Source organism: Octopus bimaculoides, chromosome 7, assembly GCF_046866305.1.
Source record: "Octopus bimaculoides isolate indiv1 chromosome 7, ASM4686630v1, whole genome shotgun sequence".
In the NCBI taxonomy this organism is placed as follows: Eukaryota; Metazoa; Mollusca; class Cephalopoda; order Octopoda; family Octopodidae; genus Octopus; species Octopus bimaculoides.
This window is the reverse complement of record NC_142934.1, coordinates 8,634,358-8,650,965: the sequence shown is the minus strand read 5'-3', so window position 1 is coordinate 8,650,965 and position 16,608 is coordinate 8,634,358. Positions and strand designations below refer to the sequence as shown.

Below are 16,608 nucleotides of genomic sequence, written 5' to 3'. Positions count from 1 at the left end.
AATTTGAAACCTATACCATTCCAACATTTGTGAGAAACAGTTTTACATCATAATAAGCCTGCATTAGAAGAGTCATGTGATCAAATCTCTGGAATAGATTCAAGAAATTTGATTTCACCTATTCATAGTCAACAGAAAAGAATCCCAAATATACTCTATTAGGAAGGATTGTTTTCAATATTTCATTATTTGATGCAATGAAACCAGCATCCTGGACTGTATTATAAGAAGTAAAAGTGTATTTGATTAGCAAACCTACTCCTGATAATGAGTTTTTGTTACTACCATAATTAATACATTGTCTGCCACTGTTAATGGTATTTTAATAATTTCGGTTGCTATCTAAACATAAATATGCAGTCCTCTTTTGGAATTTATTCTCTTCATGCATTACTGGCAATCCCCAGCCTTATTCTTGATTCCGTTCTGTGAAGCCTGACATAAGATATTGGTGCAGTATTTTGTCTCTGAATTAATAATGAAAAAACACTCCAAAGAGAAATTAATCAGATTAATGATTGCAATGAGACCTTTGAAATTGCTATGGAGAAAAAAAATTTTTTAATTTAGATGTTATACAGCTTTGAATGATTGGGTAACCTTTATAGATATAATTTGATTAATCTGGGAAGGAAGGAAACACAAGAATAAGATAGACAAACTGAAAATGTACACAGAGCTGAATTTGTAATATGTCTGTCTGTGTGTATAAAGACAAATACACACAGATGCTTGTATGCGTGCGCACACACACACACACACACACACACAAAACTAGCATTTTGTCAGTAGCAATGATGCATGTTCCAATTGATCCAATCAATGTAACAGCAGCCTGCTTGCGAAATTAACATGCAAGTGGCTGAGCACTCCACAGACATGTGTACCCTTAACAGAGTTCTCAGGGAGATTCAGCATGACACAGAATGTGACAATGCTGGCCCTTTTCGAATTACGGGTACAACTGATTTTTGCCAGCTGAATGGACTGGAGCAACAGGAAATAAAGTGTCTTACTTAAGGACACAACCCGCTGCCAGGAATTGAACTCATGACCTTCTGTTCATGAGTTAAATTGCCTAATCACTAAACTATGTGCCTTCAACAATCACATGCTAAATCAATTTTTTTTTCTACAGTGTTTCATTTATTCTTACGTTTCCAAAGGAAACAATAGTTTTCAGTTCAACTATCACCATATTACTCTTTTACTTGTTTGTCATTTGACTGCGGCCATGCTGGAGCACCGCCTTTAGTCGAGCAAATCGACCCCAGGACTTATTCTTTGTAAGCCTAGTACTTATTCTATCGGTCTCTTTTGCTGAATTGCTAAGTTACGGGGACGTAAACACACCAGCATCGGTTGTCAAGCAATGTTGGTGGGGGTCAAACACAGACACATAAACACACACACATATATATATATACATATACATATATACAACGGGCTTCTTTCAGTTTCCGTCTACCAAATCCACTCACAAGTCTTTGGTCTGCCCGAGGCTATAGTAGAGGACACCTGCCCAAGGTGCCACGCAGTGGGACTGAACTCGGAACCATGTGGTTGGTAAGCAAGCTACTTACCACACAGCCACTCCTGCGCCTAAATTTCATGAAATGGATGAGGCAGACGATTTTTACCTCTAAGTAATTACTTCAATTTTAAGATTGTTTTTAATAATTAGTAACTGACATTGAGGCAATTTCCATGGTTCAAAATATTTGCATATCTTATTGTAAATGAAGCTGCACTAACTTTTTTTTTTTTCAGTTTGCAATATAAGTTTTAAATGGTTTGATGACAGGAAAACAGAATCTTTTCTTTTTATATTTTTAAATTAACTTTTTTTATTATATTACTTCTCAGGAATTGGGTATGAAAAATCATCTACATCGAAAAAAGCTTCAATTAGCTCTGGAAGCAGCTCATTCTGGTCTTAAGGATCGTATATTAGAACTTAACCACAACTGGGTTACAAGTAAGTATGTGGGTTTCACATGTTGAATCAGTTGTATGTAATCAGATGTACCTGACTCTGGCTTCAGCATAGTTTGGAGGCTATTTTAACGTCAATAAAGTTGCATGACTTCAGACTAGTAACTAACTATGTAACATAGAAGGCAGAGAGCTGGCAGAAACGTTAGCACGCTGGGCGAAATGCTTAGCGTTATTTCATCTGTCGCGACATTCTGAATTCAAATTCTGCCAAGGTCGACTTTGCCTTTCATCCTTTCGGGGTCAATTAAATAAGTACTAGTTACGCACTGGAGTCGATGTAATCAGCTTAACCCCTTTGTCTGTCCTCGTTTGTCCCCTCTATATTTAGCCCCTTGTGAGCAATAAAGAAATAAGTAACCAACTATGTAACATAATTTTTACTAGATTTTTTATCTTTGATTTGTTTCAGTCATTGACTGCAGCAATACTGGAGTCCCTGTCTTGAAGAGTCTTTTAGTCAAATGAATTGACCCCACTACTTTTTTTTTTTTTTTTTTAACTGATACTAATGTTATCAGTCTCTTTTGCCAAACTTCTAAGTTATAAGAGCATAAAAACCCCAACACTGGTTGTCAAGTAGTGGTACGGAACAAACACCACACACACAGAGTGGGGTTCTTTGAGTTTCTGCCAAGCAAATCCACCCACAGGGTTTTGGTCGGCTTAGTGCTTTAGTAGAAGACACTTGCCCAAGGTGCCATGCAGTGGGACTGAACCCATAACCATGTGGTTGAGAAGTAAACTTCTTACCACACAGCCAATCTTTGTTATGAAATATGAAATTTTCTCAAAACTCATTTCTATAATTCTGAGGAATTATTTACCAGAATAAAACTAGATTAGATGATCTACTTTGATTATTGATTTTACTTGTATTTCATGTAGACACAAGCACAACCACGTGGTTAAGAAGCTTGCTTTGCAACCATGTGGTTTCAGGTTCAGTCCCACTGTATGACCCTTTTGCGCAAGTGTCTTCTACTTTAGACCCAAGACAAGGAAAGTTGGTAGACAGAAACTATGTGGAAGCCTGTCCCATGTGTGTGTATGTTTTTGTGTCTTATGTTTGTCCCCACACAGCTTGACAACAGGTATTGGTTTGTTTACATCCTTATGACTTATGTTCAGCAAAAGAAACCAACAAAATAAGTTCCTGGCTTAAAAAACTACATTACTACTGGGGTAAATATATTCAACTGAGCCCTTCAGGGTAGGGCTCCAGCATGGCTGCAGTCTAATGAGTGAAGCAAGTAAAAGATAAAAGGTAAGTTTTGAAGGTAGCAATCAGAGAATATAATGATCAAAATATAAGGTATTTAACATCATTAAATAGAATTCATAGTTGAACCACTCTTAATGATTTTGTATGCTTCAGGATGGTTGGATGACATTGGAATTCCTCAGTACAAGGACACTTTCTTTGAGGCTCGAGTTGATGGACTCATGCTGCATTATATGACTGTGGTGAGTAATTTTCAATTTATTATAAACATTATTTTACCATTTAATGGTTGAAAATAAACAAAATTGTATTTTGCTGTTGTTTTATTAAAAGTTTTCCAGAAATTGATCATTAGAAAGCAAGCTAACAGTTGTATAACACATTGATAATGAAGTTGAAGAAATGTATTTTAGATTAAAATTTCTTTATTTCCATAAAGAGATTAAATCTGTCACAATGGTCTTATCTAGAAAATACATTGAAAGATATTAGAAAGTAGGGGTTGAATTTGTAAAGGAAAGTTTTTAAGCAAATTGATAAAAACAAGAGCACTCAGAGAGTGCAAACCTCCGCCAAAGCAATACCAACAATTATTAAACAGAGATGATTTTTAAAATGAAAATATCTGAAATAAACTCGATTGCTCTCACAAATAAGAATACTAAGAATAAACTCGACTGCTCTCAAAAATTAAGTAAAAAAACAGGAAAAATAATCCAGAATCCTTGTCCGGTACCGGATTGATCCCAAAATCTAATCAGTTTGTGCCAGTCATGAGGCCAAACATCCCTGAAAGTTTCATTTGAATCCATCCAGCGGTTCTTGAGATATCTTGTCCACAGACAGACAGACAGACAGACAAACAAACAAACAAGCACAACTGAAAACAATACCTCCGACTTCACTAAGGTAGAGGTAATAAGAAAATACCACAGTCAGGCACAGGTTCAGCCCTACTGATGGCACCTTGGGCAAGTGTCTTCTGCTATAGCCTCAGTTCAACCAAAGCCTTGTGAATGGATTTGGCAGATGAAAACTGAAAGAAGCCCATTGTGTGTGTGTGTATATATATATATATATATATATATATATATAGTTGAGGTGTGTTCCACCTCTTACTTTTCAAGCACCTTCCAGAATATTCGAGTGGTTCACTGTTCCCAGGGCTCCGACAATTATTGGTACTACTACTACCTTTTTCACTGGCCACAACTGCTTAACTTCCCAAGCTAACCTGTCATATCTCTCGACTTTTCTTTCTTCCTTATTGCATACCTTGTTGTCAGCTGGGCATACTATATCTATGATCCAGCATAGTTTGTTTTCTTTCTCAATTAAGACTATATCTGGCTTCCATTTATTATTATTATTATTAATTATTTCATTTGAAAATGTTTTATTGTTCTATTTTTTTTTAAATTTCAGGAAGATTTACTTGCACTGAAAGTCTCCAATGAATTGCATCACATAAGTATCAAACGAGCTATCCAGACATTACGAATGCACAATTTCAACCCTCAGTGTCTTAAACGTAGACCCTCAGCTGATGAAGTAAGTTGTCATAATAATAGCTGCTGTTGTCAGACAAACATCATCACTGTCGTTTGATACTCTTGGTTTTACCTACTTCAACTAACCATTGATACAATTTACTGATCAGTGAAACTCTTTGATTAGAATTCTTATCTCCTCTGCATTTACCATTTGTTAACCCTTTTGATACCAACATACCATCAGGTTCTATGGTATGAACTGTTTTACAGTGATCTAAATTAAAACCTTCCCTCAAAATGTCATCATCATCATCATCATCATCGTTTAACGTCCGCTTTCCATGCTAGCATGGGTTGGACGATTTGACTGAGGACTGGTGAAACCGGATGGCAACACCAGGCTCCAGTCTGATTTGGCAGAGTTTCTACAGCTGGATGCCCTTCCTAACACCAACCACTCAGAGAGTGTAGTGGGTGCTTTTACGTGTCACCCGCACGAAAACGGCCACGTCATGTTAATTTATATTCCAAACACTAATAGTGGATAAATTATTTTACTGAATTCTTCATTATTTTCCAAATTAATTAAAACAAAAGCACTGTACTTCAACAGAAATACAGTAACGAAAGGATTGATGTAAAGATTATTTGCCAACATAACATGGCAGTCCTGGTTTAGGACGAACGTTGCTGTAATTTAGCCCCAGGAGGCATCGTCTCCAGCTGGCTATACAACACGATCTGTGTCTTTATATTTTCAAACAAGGGAATCTAGCACCCTCACTCAGCTCAAAATGATATAAGGACACAAACCGTGTTGTATAGCCAGCTGGAGATGATGTCTCCTGGGGCTATATTACAGCAACGCTCGTCCTAAACCAGGACTGCCATGTTATGTTGGCAAACAATCTTTACTCCAAAGTACTGTTGCTGAATATCTCTCGTTGTGAGATTTAAAAATAGTAATTTTCTAAAAGGATTGATATTTAAGAAAATTTTCAGACTCTTTTTAGGGTGCTTAGGTTGACTTTACCATTCATCCTTTCAAGGTTGTTAAAAGAAGTACTATTTGAGAACTGATGTACATGTAATCAACTTCCCTTTCCCTCAAAATCTGCTGGCCCCTTACCAAAATTAGATAGAATTATCACCGTTTGATCATTTCTATTTTTATCTATTTTATTGATTTTATTGCATAGAATTATGCTTCATGATTTTTTTTTTTTTTTTATAAAGGTTAATAAACAGAATATCCCAAGTGAAGTTATTCTGTGGTCAAATCACAGAGTAATGGAATGGCTACGTACTATTGACCTTTCTGAATATGCTCCTAATCTACGAGGAAGTGGAGTGCATGGAGCACTAATAGTAAGTAATTTCCATAAAATTTGAAATAGGGGATAGATGTATTTTGGTTAAATTCAAAATTTCATATATATATATATTTATATCAATATATTATAAATTAACTACCAACAAAAATAATTGATAAGCTAACTCAAAAAATCATCACCAAAATAGCAGAAAAAAACGACTGAAGGTATGTAGACTCTTCAAGAATCGATCGTTTTGGTTATATTAATAATAATAATAATAATAAAGGAGTTACGACGCAAAAACGTATATATTCAAATGAACATATTTATCTTCTTCAATATATATTTTAGTATAAAGAATTCATTAAGAGACTTAAATCAAAATTTCTTCACACATCTTCAGGATTAAATATAACACCAGAAAAACTACATTCGGTTTAAAAATACAAACCGTTCATGGCGAAAAAATTTCACAATTACAAAATTAAACTTCAAAAATTTTGTTCGGTTTTTGTAATTGTGAAATTTTTTCGCCATGAACGGTTTGTATTTTTAAACCGAATGTAGTTTTCTGGTGTTATATTTATTCCTGAAGATGTGTAAAGAAATTTTGATTTATTAAGTCGCTTAATGAATTCTTTATACTGAAATATATATTGAAGAAGATAAATATGTTCATTTGAATATATACGTTTTTGCGTCGTAACTCCTTTATTATTATATATATTTATATATATATATATACACATACATACATAGGGACGTAAGGATAAGCATATTAAAAGGGGGCCGTGGGAAAACTCATTGAAACAGTGTCCTTGGTTGTGGAAAGGTTGGGAACCACTGGACTAGAGGTATAGGTTTTTCATGAATAAGCGCTGAGTAATATATAAATTACTATCAAAAAAATACCCAGCAATACCTGCTATGTCACTAGTTCTCCTCCAGGGTCCATATAAGATTTTGTTGTTAAAAATCATGTGCAGTAAACCAGTTATACTTTTTGCAATACATAAAATATTTTAATAATTTTCTTTTTTTTAATTCAAATCTGAATAATATTTAATTACAAAAGTATAATGGGATTTTAAAATATCAAATGGATTTAAGAGTCCCTCCGAGTAAAATTGGGATCCACAGGAATCCGTAGGCTTAAAAATGGTCGAGAACCCACTTGCATATTTGACAGTGAACCAAGGGAGACAACCATGAGGCTGTTGACTATTCAACTGTTAGCGATGGGAGAGCATTAGTGAATACATTGTTCATAGAGATGTATTTATATCAAGGCTTTTAGTACCGTTGGGCTTAAAATATTTGCAGATTTCTGCAATGTAGTTCAAGATAGTGATCATCATCGTTTAACGTCCGCTTTCCATGCTAGCATGGGTTGGACGATTTGACTGAGGACTGGTGAAACCAGATGGCTACACCAGGCTCCAATCTGATTTGGCAGAGTTTCTACAGCTGGATGCCCTTCCTAACGCCAAATAAATTACATATAAATTATATATCTCAATGGCCTAAATAATTGATGTTCTGTCAAGAATTAGTTCAATACTAATGACTTTTCTTGTAATATCTGTTGCTGCCTTTTTTTTTTTTTTTTTTTTAATAAAATACTTGGAAGCAGTAACATGCAATTGTACTTGTATTTTGTTTTGTTTCTTGTTTGAGATCTGATTTCATTGAGTGAAACATAGACATTCCAACTGTGACAATCCCACCTTTATTTTTTTTTTCTTTCTTTCAAACACAGTGTACCTAGCATCACATTATTCTTTCTCTGCTTTTCCTCCAGGTGCTAGAGCCCCGTTTCAATGCTGAGCTCTTCTCTCAGGTATTATCCATTCCTGGCAACAAATCTCTTCTCAGACGACATCTTAGCACACACTTTGTTGCACTTATTGGCAACGAAATGCAACACAAGAAAAGGGAATTTGAAACTTCTGCTGACTACCAACCTCTCTTTCCTAATTCTAAAGTAAAAGTAAGTAATTCAATTCTATGACTTTCGGTAAAATATTCTTCAAATTCCTATGAATGCTCTTACCTGTCGTTACTTCCACAAATAAATCACAACAGTTGAATATTATTGATCTCTAAAGAGTTGCAATTGATATCAGCATTTCTAAAAATATATCTTATACCACAATGTCATTTTAAAAGAAAATTATCCTAATTAAAATTTTGTTGTTTTATATCTCTTTATTTTCCAGCGACGAAATAACTTTCTGCTGTTTGGGCATAAACGAAGCAAGTCTGAAAGTCAGACGGAAAGCTTTATCTGTCCAATTAAAAATACATCTTCAGTAAATGGTACTGACCATATGTTTAATAAATTGATGTCTTGTCAACACAATAATGGAAGTATAAAAGAGGTATGTGTTTCATTTAATTAATCTTTATTATTATTATTATTATTATTATTATTATTAAGGTGGCGAGCTGGCAGAATCATTAGCATACTGGGCAAAATGCTTCTGTCTTCACGTTTTGAGTTCAAATGCCACTGAGGTTAACTTTGCCTTTCATTAATTAAATAAGTACCAGTTACACATTGAGGTTGATCTAATCGACTTAATCCCTTCCCCCAAATTTGAGACCTTGTATTTCCAGTAGAAAGGATTATTATTATTATTGTTGTTATGTATCAAACAAAGGTGAGAGCTGGCAGAATTACTAGCATGCCAGGCAAAATGCTTAGCGGCGTTTTGCCTGTCTTCATGTTCTGGGTTCTAATTCCGCCAAGGTCAACTTTGCCTTTTATCCTTTTGGGGGTTGCTAAATAAGTACCAGTTGAGCACTGGAGTTGATATAATCAACTTACCTCCTCCCAGTAAATTGCTGGCCTTGTACCAAAATAAAAACGTTGCTTCTGAAATTTCGAAACTTATTTCCATTTGCTCAATATAAATGCATAGTTTGTAACTTATTAACAAGTCTTATAGATCTTAGACATTTTTGCGCAGCTAGAGCAGATCATAAGTAACCTACAAACTCAAAAACTCAATATACCAAATATGATGTTATCTAGAATTACATATATTATTTTACCAATAACGATTTTGTCAGCCTGTAAATCAATATTAGTTTCATTTATGCACAGATATGGGCCGGTTAAATTTTCAGTTGTATTTAAGCTTAATTCCTGTGATTTTACATGCTCTATTGAGAAGCTCTGTCTGTGTGTGTGTGTATGCGTGCGTGCACATATATGTTGATAATAAGAAAAATTAGTCAAGTAATAACGGTTTTGTTTTTAGCTTTTTTTGAGATTTAGTTCCCTTAAATGAAATTCATAAACAATCTTTCTCTTTGTGTGTTTGTGTGTGTACATGCATGCATCCCGATATGTGTATGTGCTGATATCAGTGTTTACATTCTGTATCTTGGCATGAAAAACAGTTGGGAAATATCTGTGATGTTATGTTGGCATTTCTTGTTAAGAAATCACACTATGGCCCAAGTGCTTTCAAAGACAAGTGATATCCTTTTCTCGAAAAGCAAGTAAGGATTAGTGAAAGCAAAGTAATCTGGCCATAAAATAACATCTCAACAACAAATTCTCATCCAACCCATGCTAGCATTAAAAAAAAAAAACAGATCTTAAACAAATAAATGAACTTTATGTACTGCTTAGTTATTTAAGTTTTACACTTTCCTCTTCATATTTATTGAAATAACTTTTATGTTTATATAATTTTGTTTATTTGATTTTTCCGTTCATTAAAGCGAGATGAAATTGCTGCAAAAGAGATTGGAGCAGTATCGAAAGAAATCAGTTCATTAACGGTAAGTAACTCTTATTTCTGTAACCGTTAGTTAGCATGACAGAACTCAATGTGTCCTTATTGCAAGCAAATGTAATAAATAGAGGATTAGTTGCTTCACTTTGGTCATTTGACTTGTTAATTGACTATAAGGGAGAAATGAATGGAAGTTGTGATACATCTTTTGTTTTTTTTGTTCTTTTACTAGAAGCATTAGATGTTCAGTTTGGAAATAAGAACAATGGCTATTATCTACATACTGACAACTCAACTCCTCTCAACAAATTTAGCTTATTACAGTAAAACTACTGTATTTATTTGTGTGTAACACACTTTATACTTGGTTGAAACTGAAAAAAGAAACAAAAAAACAAACTGGTGGTGTGACTTGTACATAGGGTAAAGCTAAAACTATGAAAGGAAAAAAATTTTATACCAAGATTTAACATTAGATTAGGGGTATGATATAAACACAAGTAAATATGGTAGCATATTAGTAAAAAATTTATTTCATTCCTATACATCTAGCAACTGATTTGGTATTTGGAAATTTCCATCTCATTTTAGATTTATGGATTACATTTTGTTACTCCCAGTACTGATTTGAAACCCTAACCTTGGTAATGAGTTAGAACTCTAGTCACTATACTGAAGCTTTTGTTAAGAGTAAAGATATTGAAAACAGACCCTTTAACTCACAATATTTATTATTGTCAGCTACATACTATTAAATTTCTTCATAAGCTTCTCCTCTTATATCCTTTAATGTTTAGTTCAGGATTGTGGATTGGCAGAATCATTAAAACACTGCAATATTTCTGACCCTTTGTATTCTGAGTTCAAATCCTGTGAAGGTCAATGCTGCCTTTCATCCCTTCAGGGTCGATAAAATAACGTAACAGTCAAGTACTGGGGGGTTGCTAGCATTGATTAATCCCATTCCTTCAAAATTGCTGGTTTGGTGCCTAAATTACAAAGTTATTATTATTATTATTAGTAGTAGTAGTAGTATTATTATTATTATTAGTAGTAGTAGTATTATTATTATTAAGGCTGCAAGCTGGCAGAATCATTAAGCATGTCAAGCAAAATGTTTAGTGGCATTTCATCTGTTTTTATGTTCTGAGTTCAAATTCCTCCAAGGTTGACTGCTTTTCATCCTCTCAGGGGTTGATAAAATAGGTACCCGTTGAACATTGTAGTCGAAGTAATCGGCTGACCCTGTGCCAAAATTTGAAACCTTTATTGTTGTTATCATCATCATCATCATCATCATCATGTCAGTGGGTTAGCAGAATTGTCAGTGTGTCTGTCAAATTGTCTTTGAGTATTTCTTCTTGCTTTTTTTCCTTCGAAATCCTGCCTTAGTCAACTTTTCCTTTTGTCCCCTCCAAGGTTTGTAAGATAAAGTACCACTCAAGCGTTGGGGTTGATTTAATCAAACTGTTCCCTCAACTTTGCCTTTCACCCTTTTGAGGTCAATTAAATAAATACTAAGTTACACACTGGGATTGATGTAATCAACTTAATCCCTTCCCTCAAGCTACCCTTGTGGCAAAAATTTGAAATCATCATCATCATCATTATTATTATTATTATTATTATTATTATTATTATTATTATTATTATTATTATTATTATCATCATCATCATCATTATTGTTAACATCATCATCATCATCATTATTGTTAACATTATTATTATTATTATTATTATTATTATAAAGGCAGTGAGCTGGCAGAATCAGTAGCATGCTGGACAATATGCTTAGCAGCATTTCTTCCAGCCTAATGTCCTGAGTTCAAATTCTGCTGAGGTCAGCTTTGCCTTTCATCTTTCCGTGATCAATGGAATAAGTACCTGTTAAATACTGGGGTTGGGGGATAATCAACTAGCCTCCATCCCTCCCTTCGGGCTTTGTACCTATAGTAGAAACAGTTATTATTATTATTATTATTATTACTATATCTCAATGTTTTGTATCTGATTAAGCCGTTAGGTTAAGTATCTGTTGTGTTATCTTTGAAGGATTAAGGTCAACGTAACGCATAATACCATTAGAAAGGCTTTAAGCACACCTTTTTTACTTGTTCCAGATCTTAAAATGAAAAGCATGCTCAACTATAAAAAGGTTAGTGAATTTTATCCATGAGAGGATCCGTCATTAGGACACATAAAAAAAAACCTTAAGCCAATGATCTCAACTGCAAATTTTGTTATTTAGTGGGGTGATGGTTTTTCTTCTTTTTTTTTTTTTTTCCATCCTGGCTATATTTCTAACAAGTTCACAGCTGCTAACTGAAATTTAACCAATTTCCTCAACAAATGTGGAAATAATTTCTCATATATATTCTGATATATTTTTGCTTTTGCAGGATTTGTTTGTGATTTTCCCACATTATTCTATCACCTAAATGTTTGATATTATCGAAAAAAAACCTCTAAAAATCATCAAGCTACTAACTTGTTTTTGGTCGCAAGTCTCAAACTAATATTTGGAATCAGCACCAGATTTTTTTAACTATTGAAGCTTTTGTTTTTTTTTTTTGTTTTTTTGTGTAGTTCACAGCTAACACACAACTTCACAGATACCAAACTAATTTATATTTTAAAACTTGGTTTCTATGAGAATTAAAACTTTATATCTTTCACTTGTTTGATTATTTCAAACCACCTTGTCCTCATCTGGAGACCATCTACAAAAGTATTAGAACTAAAAACCAATTTAAACGTTCAAGGTGCACACACACTTATTGACCAAGACACTTCAGTGACATTCCATCATATTTACTACAACACTAAATCATTTTAATTGCTATCTTTTCCAACTAATCTAGACATGAGCACAGGCGTTGCTATGTGGTAAGAAGTCACACTTAATCTCCCTGAAAATTACGTTAAGGGTACGCATATCTGTGCATTGCCCAGCCACTTGCACATTAATTTCACGAGTTGGCTGTTCTGTTGATCAGATTGGCTGGAACCATCATCATCAGCATAACTGATGGAGCACCAGTTAATTTCTCTGTGTGTATAAAAGGGAAAGTGTTTTATCAATTGTGTTCAATTTATATATTATAATCTCTCCCTCTCTCTTTCACACTATTTATGTGAATATTTCTGTGCATGTGTACTTGTGTGTGTGTGTGTGTGTTATGTTTGCCTGCAGTGCTGAAAACTATTGTCAAAAACAGGGTCAACCATGCCAAAACAGCTGCACCAATTTTCTCATTCCAAGACCTCCTTTCTAGTACATTAGAGTAAAAACTAAATTTAACATGTCCTCACTGCTGATAATATTATATACCAGCAGGGTGGTGAGCTGGTAGAATCGTTAGCACGCCAGGCAAAATGCTTGGCAGTATTTCATCTGCCAGGGTCAATTAAATAAGTACCAGTTACGCACTGGGGTCGATGTAATCAATTTAATCCCTTTGTCTGTTGTTTGTCCCCTCTGTGTGTAACCTCTTGTGGGCAATAAAGAAATAAATATTACATACCAGCTACATATCAGATTGAAACTTGAATGCTGGACCTGTGTGTCTCTCTAGAATGTCCAGTCACCTACTTTTATGTCACAGGTTTCACCATCATTTAATGCCTCTCTTCCATGCTGTCATGGGTTGCACAGTTTGACAAAAGCTGGCAAGCCAGAGGGTTGAACCAAGCTCCAACTGTCTGTTTTAGCATGGTTTCTATTGCTGGATGCCCTTCCTAAAACCGACCACTTCACAGAAAATATACTGGCTGCTTTTTTATGTGGTACCAGCACAAGTGCTTTTTCAGTGGTATTGGCACGAGTACTTTATACCCGGTGCCAGCATGGGTGTTTTTTACATTTGTTCAGTATTAAATAAAAAAAAACATCATATCAAGAATAGTCACAATTCTATAACATTTTTTTCTTTAACATTTCCGGTTTTTGGTGCCATAATTAAAGGTGAAGGGAGAATGGTGTTTCTTTTGTTGTGTTGTGTTTTTGATTATTTTTTGTGATTTTTATTTTAAGAGTTGTATTTAAATATTTTTTTTCCTTTGAAATTAATATAAAATAATCACCTGCTGACATTACTACTACTACTACTACTACTACTGCTGATGTTGTTATAGTTTAACCAGCTTCAACTATTTTTCCTTGTGGAAGTTTTTTAATCTGTTTTTTTTCTCTGTTGTCCATTGTAGGTAATGTTGTCACAAGAGAAGTTCTTAGAAAATGTACCAACATCGAATGTCTAATTCTCCTTGATCTCCAACAACAGATACCACCAGCCTTTTGATATACAACACAATCGAAATTTGGATTCTTTGCATTCTAGGAATGAGCCTTTGCTGTTTATAGTCAAACCTACAATCATCATCGTCACATTAAATATGCTATTATTATTATTATTATTATTAATATTATTATTATTATGATTACTACTACAACTACTACCGTAGCGAGCTGGCAGAATTGTTATTGTATTAGATGAAATACTTACCAGCGTTTCTCCTGGCTCCCTACAATTTTTTAGTTCAAATATCACCCAGGTCAAATTTACCTTTCATCCTTTCAGGGTTGATAAAATAAGTACCAGTTAAGTACTGAGGTCTAACGCAATGAAGTAGCTCCCACCCCCAAAATTTTAGGCTTTGTGCCTAAAGTAGGAAGGACTATTATTATTATTATTATTATTATTATTATTATTATTATTATTTCTACTGTTACTACTTCTGCAACTGGTTATGCTATCAATTTTGTATTTAGATACCATTCTTTCCAGTTCCTGAATTTTCTACTTAGATTTTTACCAAACTCTTTTTTTTTTTTTTTTTTTTTTGTTAGTCATTTTGATTTAATTTTTATCAAATACACCTGAACAAGTTCTGGAAGATAGCTTTATTATCTGTTTTACCAAAGCTAAACTGCCCTCCTTAAAGCTTACAGTTTCAAAGTAGGATCTATAAAGTAGGGGAATTACTGTATTCTTTTAATTAATTTCATTTATTATGTTTCTTACCTACCTAATTGCTCTATTTTTTCATATTGAAACAATTTACTTAGTTTCATGTTTCCTGTGTGATATCAACAATATATAAATATTTGATATTTAATTATCTTTTATTTCTCTACTCTTCTCCTGCTCCTTTTAAGCTCTCAGTTCTAATAAGTTTCTCATACCATAAATTTGTGGTTCTGTTTTATTTCTCTCAGTAGTATCTCATATTCTTTATTGCTCTGAAGAAGAATATTTTTTAAAAAATTAACCCATAAAAGCGATGGGAACTTTTTGTATAAAATGTAAATTTTTTTAATGTTGGTTTAGCATCAAAACAACAGACAAACAAAATTTTTATTTATGACTTCATTGACATTTAAAAATCTGACAAAATAATGATTAAATTTCAATGTCTTTCTGAATAGAATTTTTTTTTTTTTTCTTCAACAATCAGGCGTACTCAATACATTGCAAAGATGCATTTTATGATGATAATTTACAAATATTTCTATGGTAATTTCTACACGAAGATTTACACCATGATTTCATCGAAAGAGAATTATTTTCATACATTCATTTCTTAATACAATAGTCTGAATATAGGTTTGCTGTATATCATTTGTAAAATAAATATTTCTAAAGGTAAATGTTTTCATCCGACTATGACTGACATCTACTGCTATATATATACATATATATATATATATATGTATATATATATATATATATATTATATATACACACATACACATACATACATGCACACAAAGTTTCACTCCCTCATCACTGGCAAACAAGTCATTCATTTCTAGCTTTTTTTAAAAATAAAATTTGAGGCATTTGAGTCTTAATTATTCTCCTTTGCTCCCTTATATTATCATCATCATCATCATTATTTTTTATTATTATTATTATTATTATTATTATTATCATCATTATTATTATTCCCCAGTAAGTAAAGAAAAAAGATCAACAAAACGAATCCTCGGTTACCCTTTTGTTTAAAAACAAAAAAGATGTCAAATATCAAAAAGAAAGCAACGAACACATTCATAGATGTCTGTTAGTGCCTATGAAACCAGTTGTCTGATGATCTGCTTGGATCTCTCATATCCATGTAGTTCAAATATGTTTTTTATTTTCCTTTCAAATACTGGTCATAGTATACAGAGCAGTCTTGATTCAGAATGACAAACACTCAAACTTGTAAGAGCAACTTACAAGTAAAACCCTTGATTCCTGATTCATTTCATATGTACCCCTAATACCCTCCTCTCTTTTCTTTTTTTTTTAATCATTGTCTTTTCTTAAAGTTCATTAAACAGTTGTCTTCCATATCTGCTGCACTGTATATCTTCATGTATTGTTTATAATGTTATAATGTCTATATTTTTAAGTTTGGTGAATATCAGTTCTTGGTCACCAGTGATATCTGAAAATTCTGTATTGGACACAAATTCTGTTGCCATTTTCCTCCTATCGTCTTATCTCTCCTCCTCATCATCATCATCATTAGATGTCCCCATTTCCACATTTGCATGGGTCAGACAGAATTTACTACTGAGGCAGATTTTCTCCAGCTGGATGCCTTTCCTGTCACCAACCCTCACTTGTTTCCTAGTAAGGTAATATTTCCCCGTGACCAGACATGTTGTTCACAGAAGACTGGAAACAAACAGCATTGTCTGTGTGGCAATAATGCTAATTTATAGCCATCATGTGATGTCAAGACACGCACGTGCATGTGCATGCGTAAGGCTTTGGTCAGCCTCCGGCTATAGTAGAAGATACTTGCCCAAGGTGCTGTACAGTGGAACTGAACCTGAG

General features: G+C 33.7%; 1 protein-coding gene across 1 annotated transcript in view; it reads left to right on the top strand.

The window, feature by feature from the left end:
• The window catches only part of LOC106877289 (liprin-beta-1), a 367,092-nt gene that overhangs the window by 344,551 nt on the left and 5,933 nt on the right, over positions 1 to 16,608 (top strand). Inside the window, exons 21-28 of the mRNA XM_089354745.1 lie at positions 1,867 to 1,978; positions 3,374 to 3,462; positions 4,646 to 4,771; positions 5,950 to 6,081; positions 7,831 to 8,019; positions 8,249 to 8,410; positions 9,765 to 9,824; positions 13,985 to 16,608. The exon at positions 13,985 to 16,608 is cut by the window's right edge and continues 5,933 nt beyond it. Coding sequence (XP_089210871.1) covers positions 1,867 to 1,978; positions 3,374 to 3,462; positions 4,646 to 4,771; positions 5,950 to 6,081; positions 7,831 to 8,019; positions 8,249 to 8,410; positions 9,765 to 9,824; positions 13,985 to 14,038 — 924 coding nt within the window. The 3' untranslated portion in view covers positions 14,039 to 16,608. The remainder of the gene's footprint in view (positions 1 to 1,866; positions 1,979 to 3,373; positions 3,463 to 4,645; positions 4,772 to 5,949; positions 6,082 to 7,830; positions 8,020 to 8,248; positions 8,411 to 9,764; positions 9,825 to 13,984) is intronic.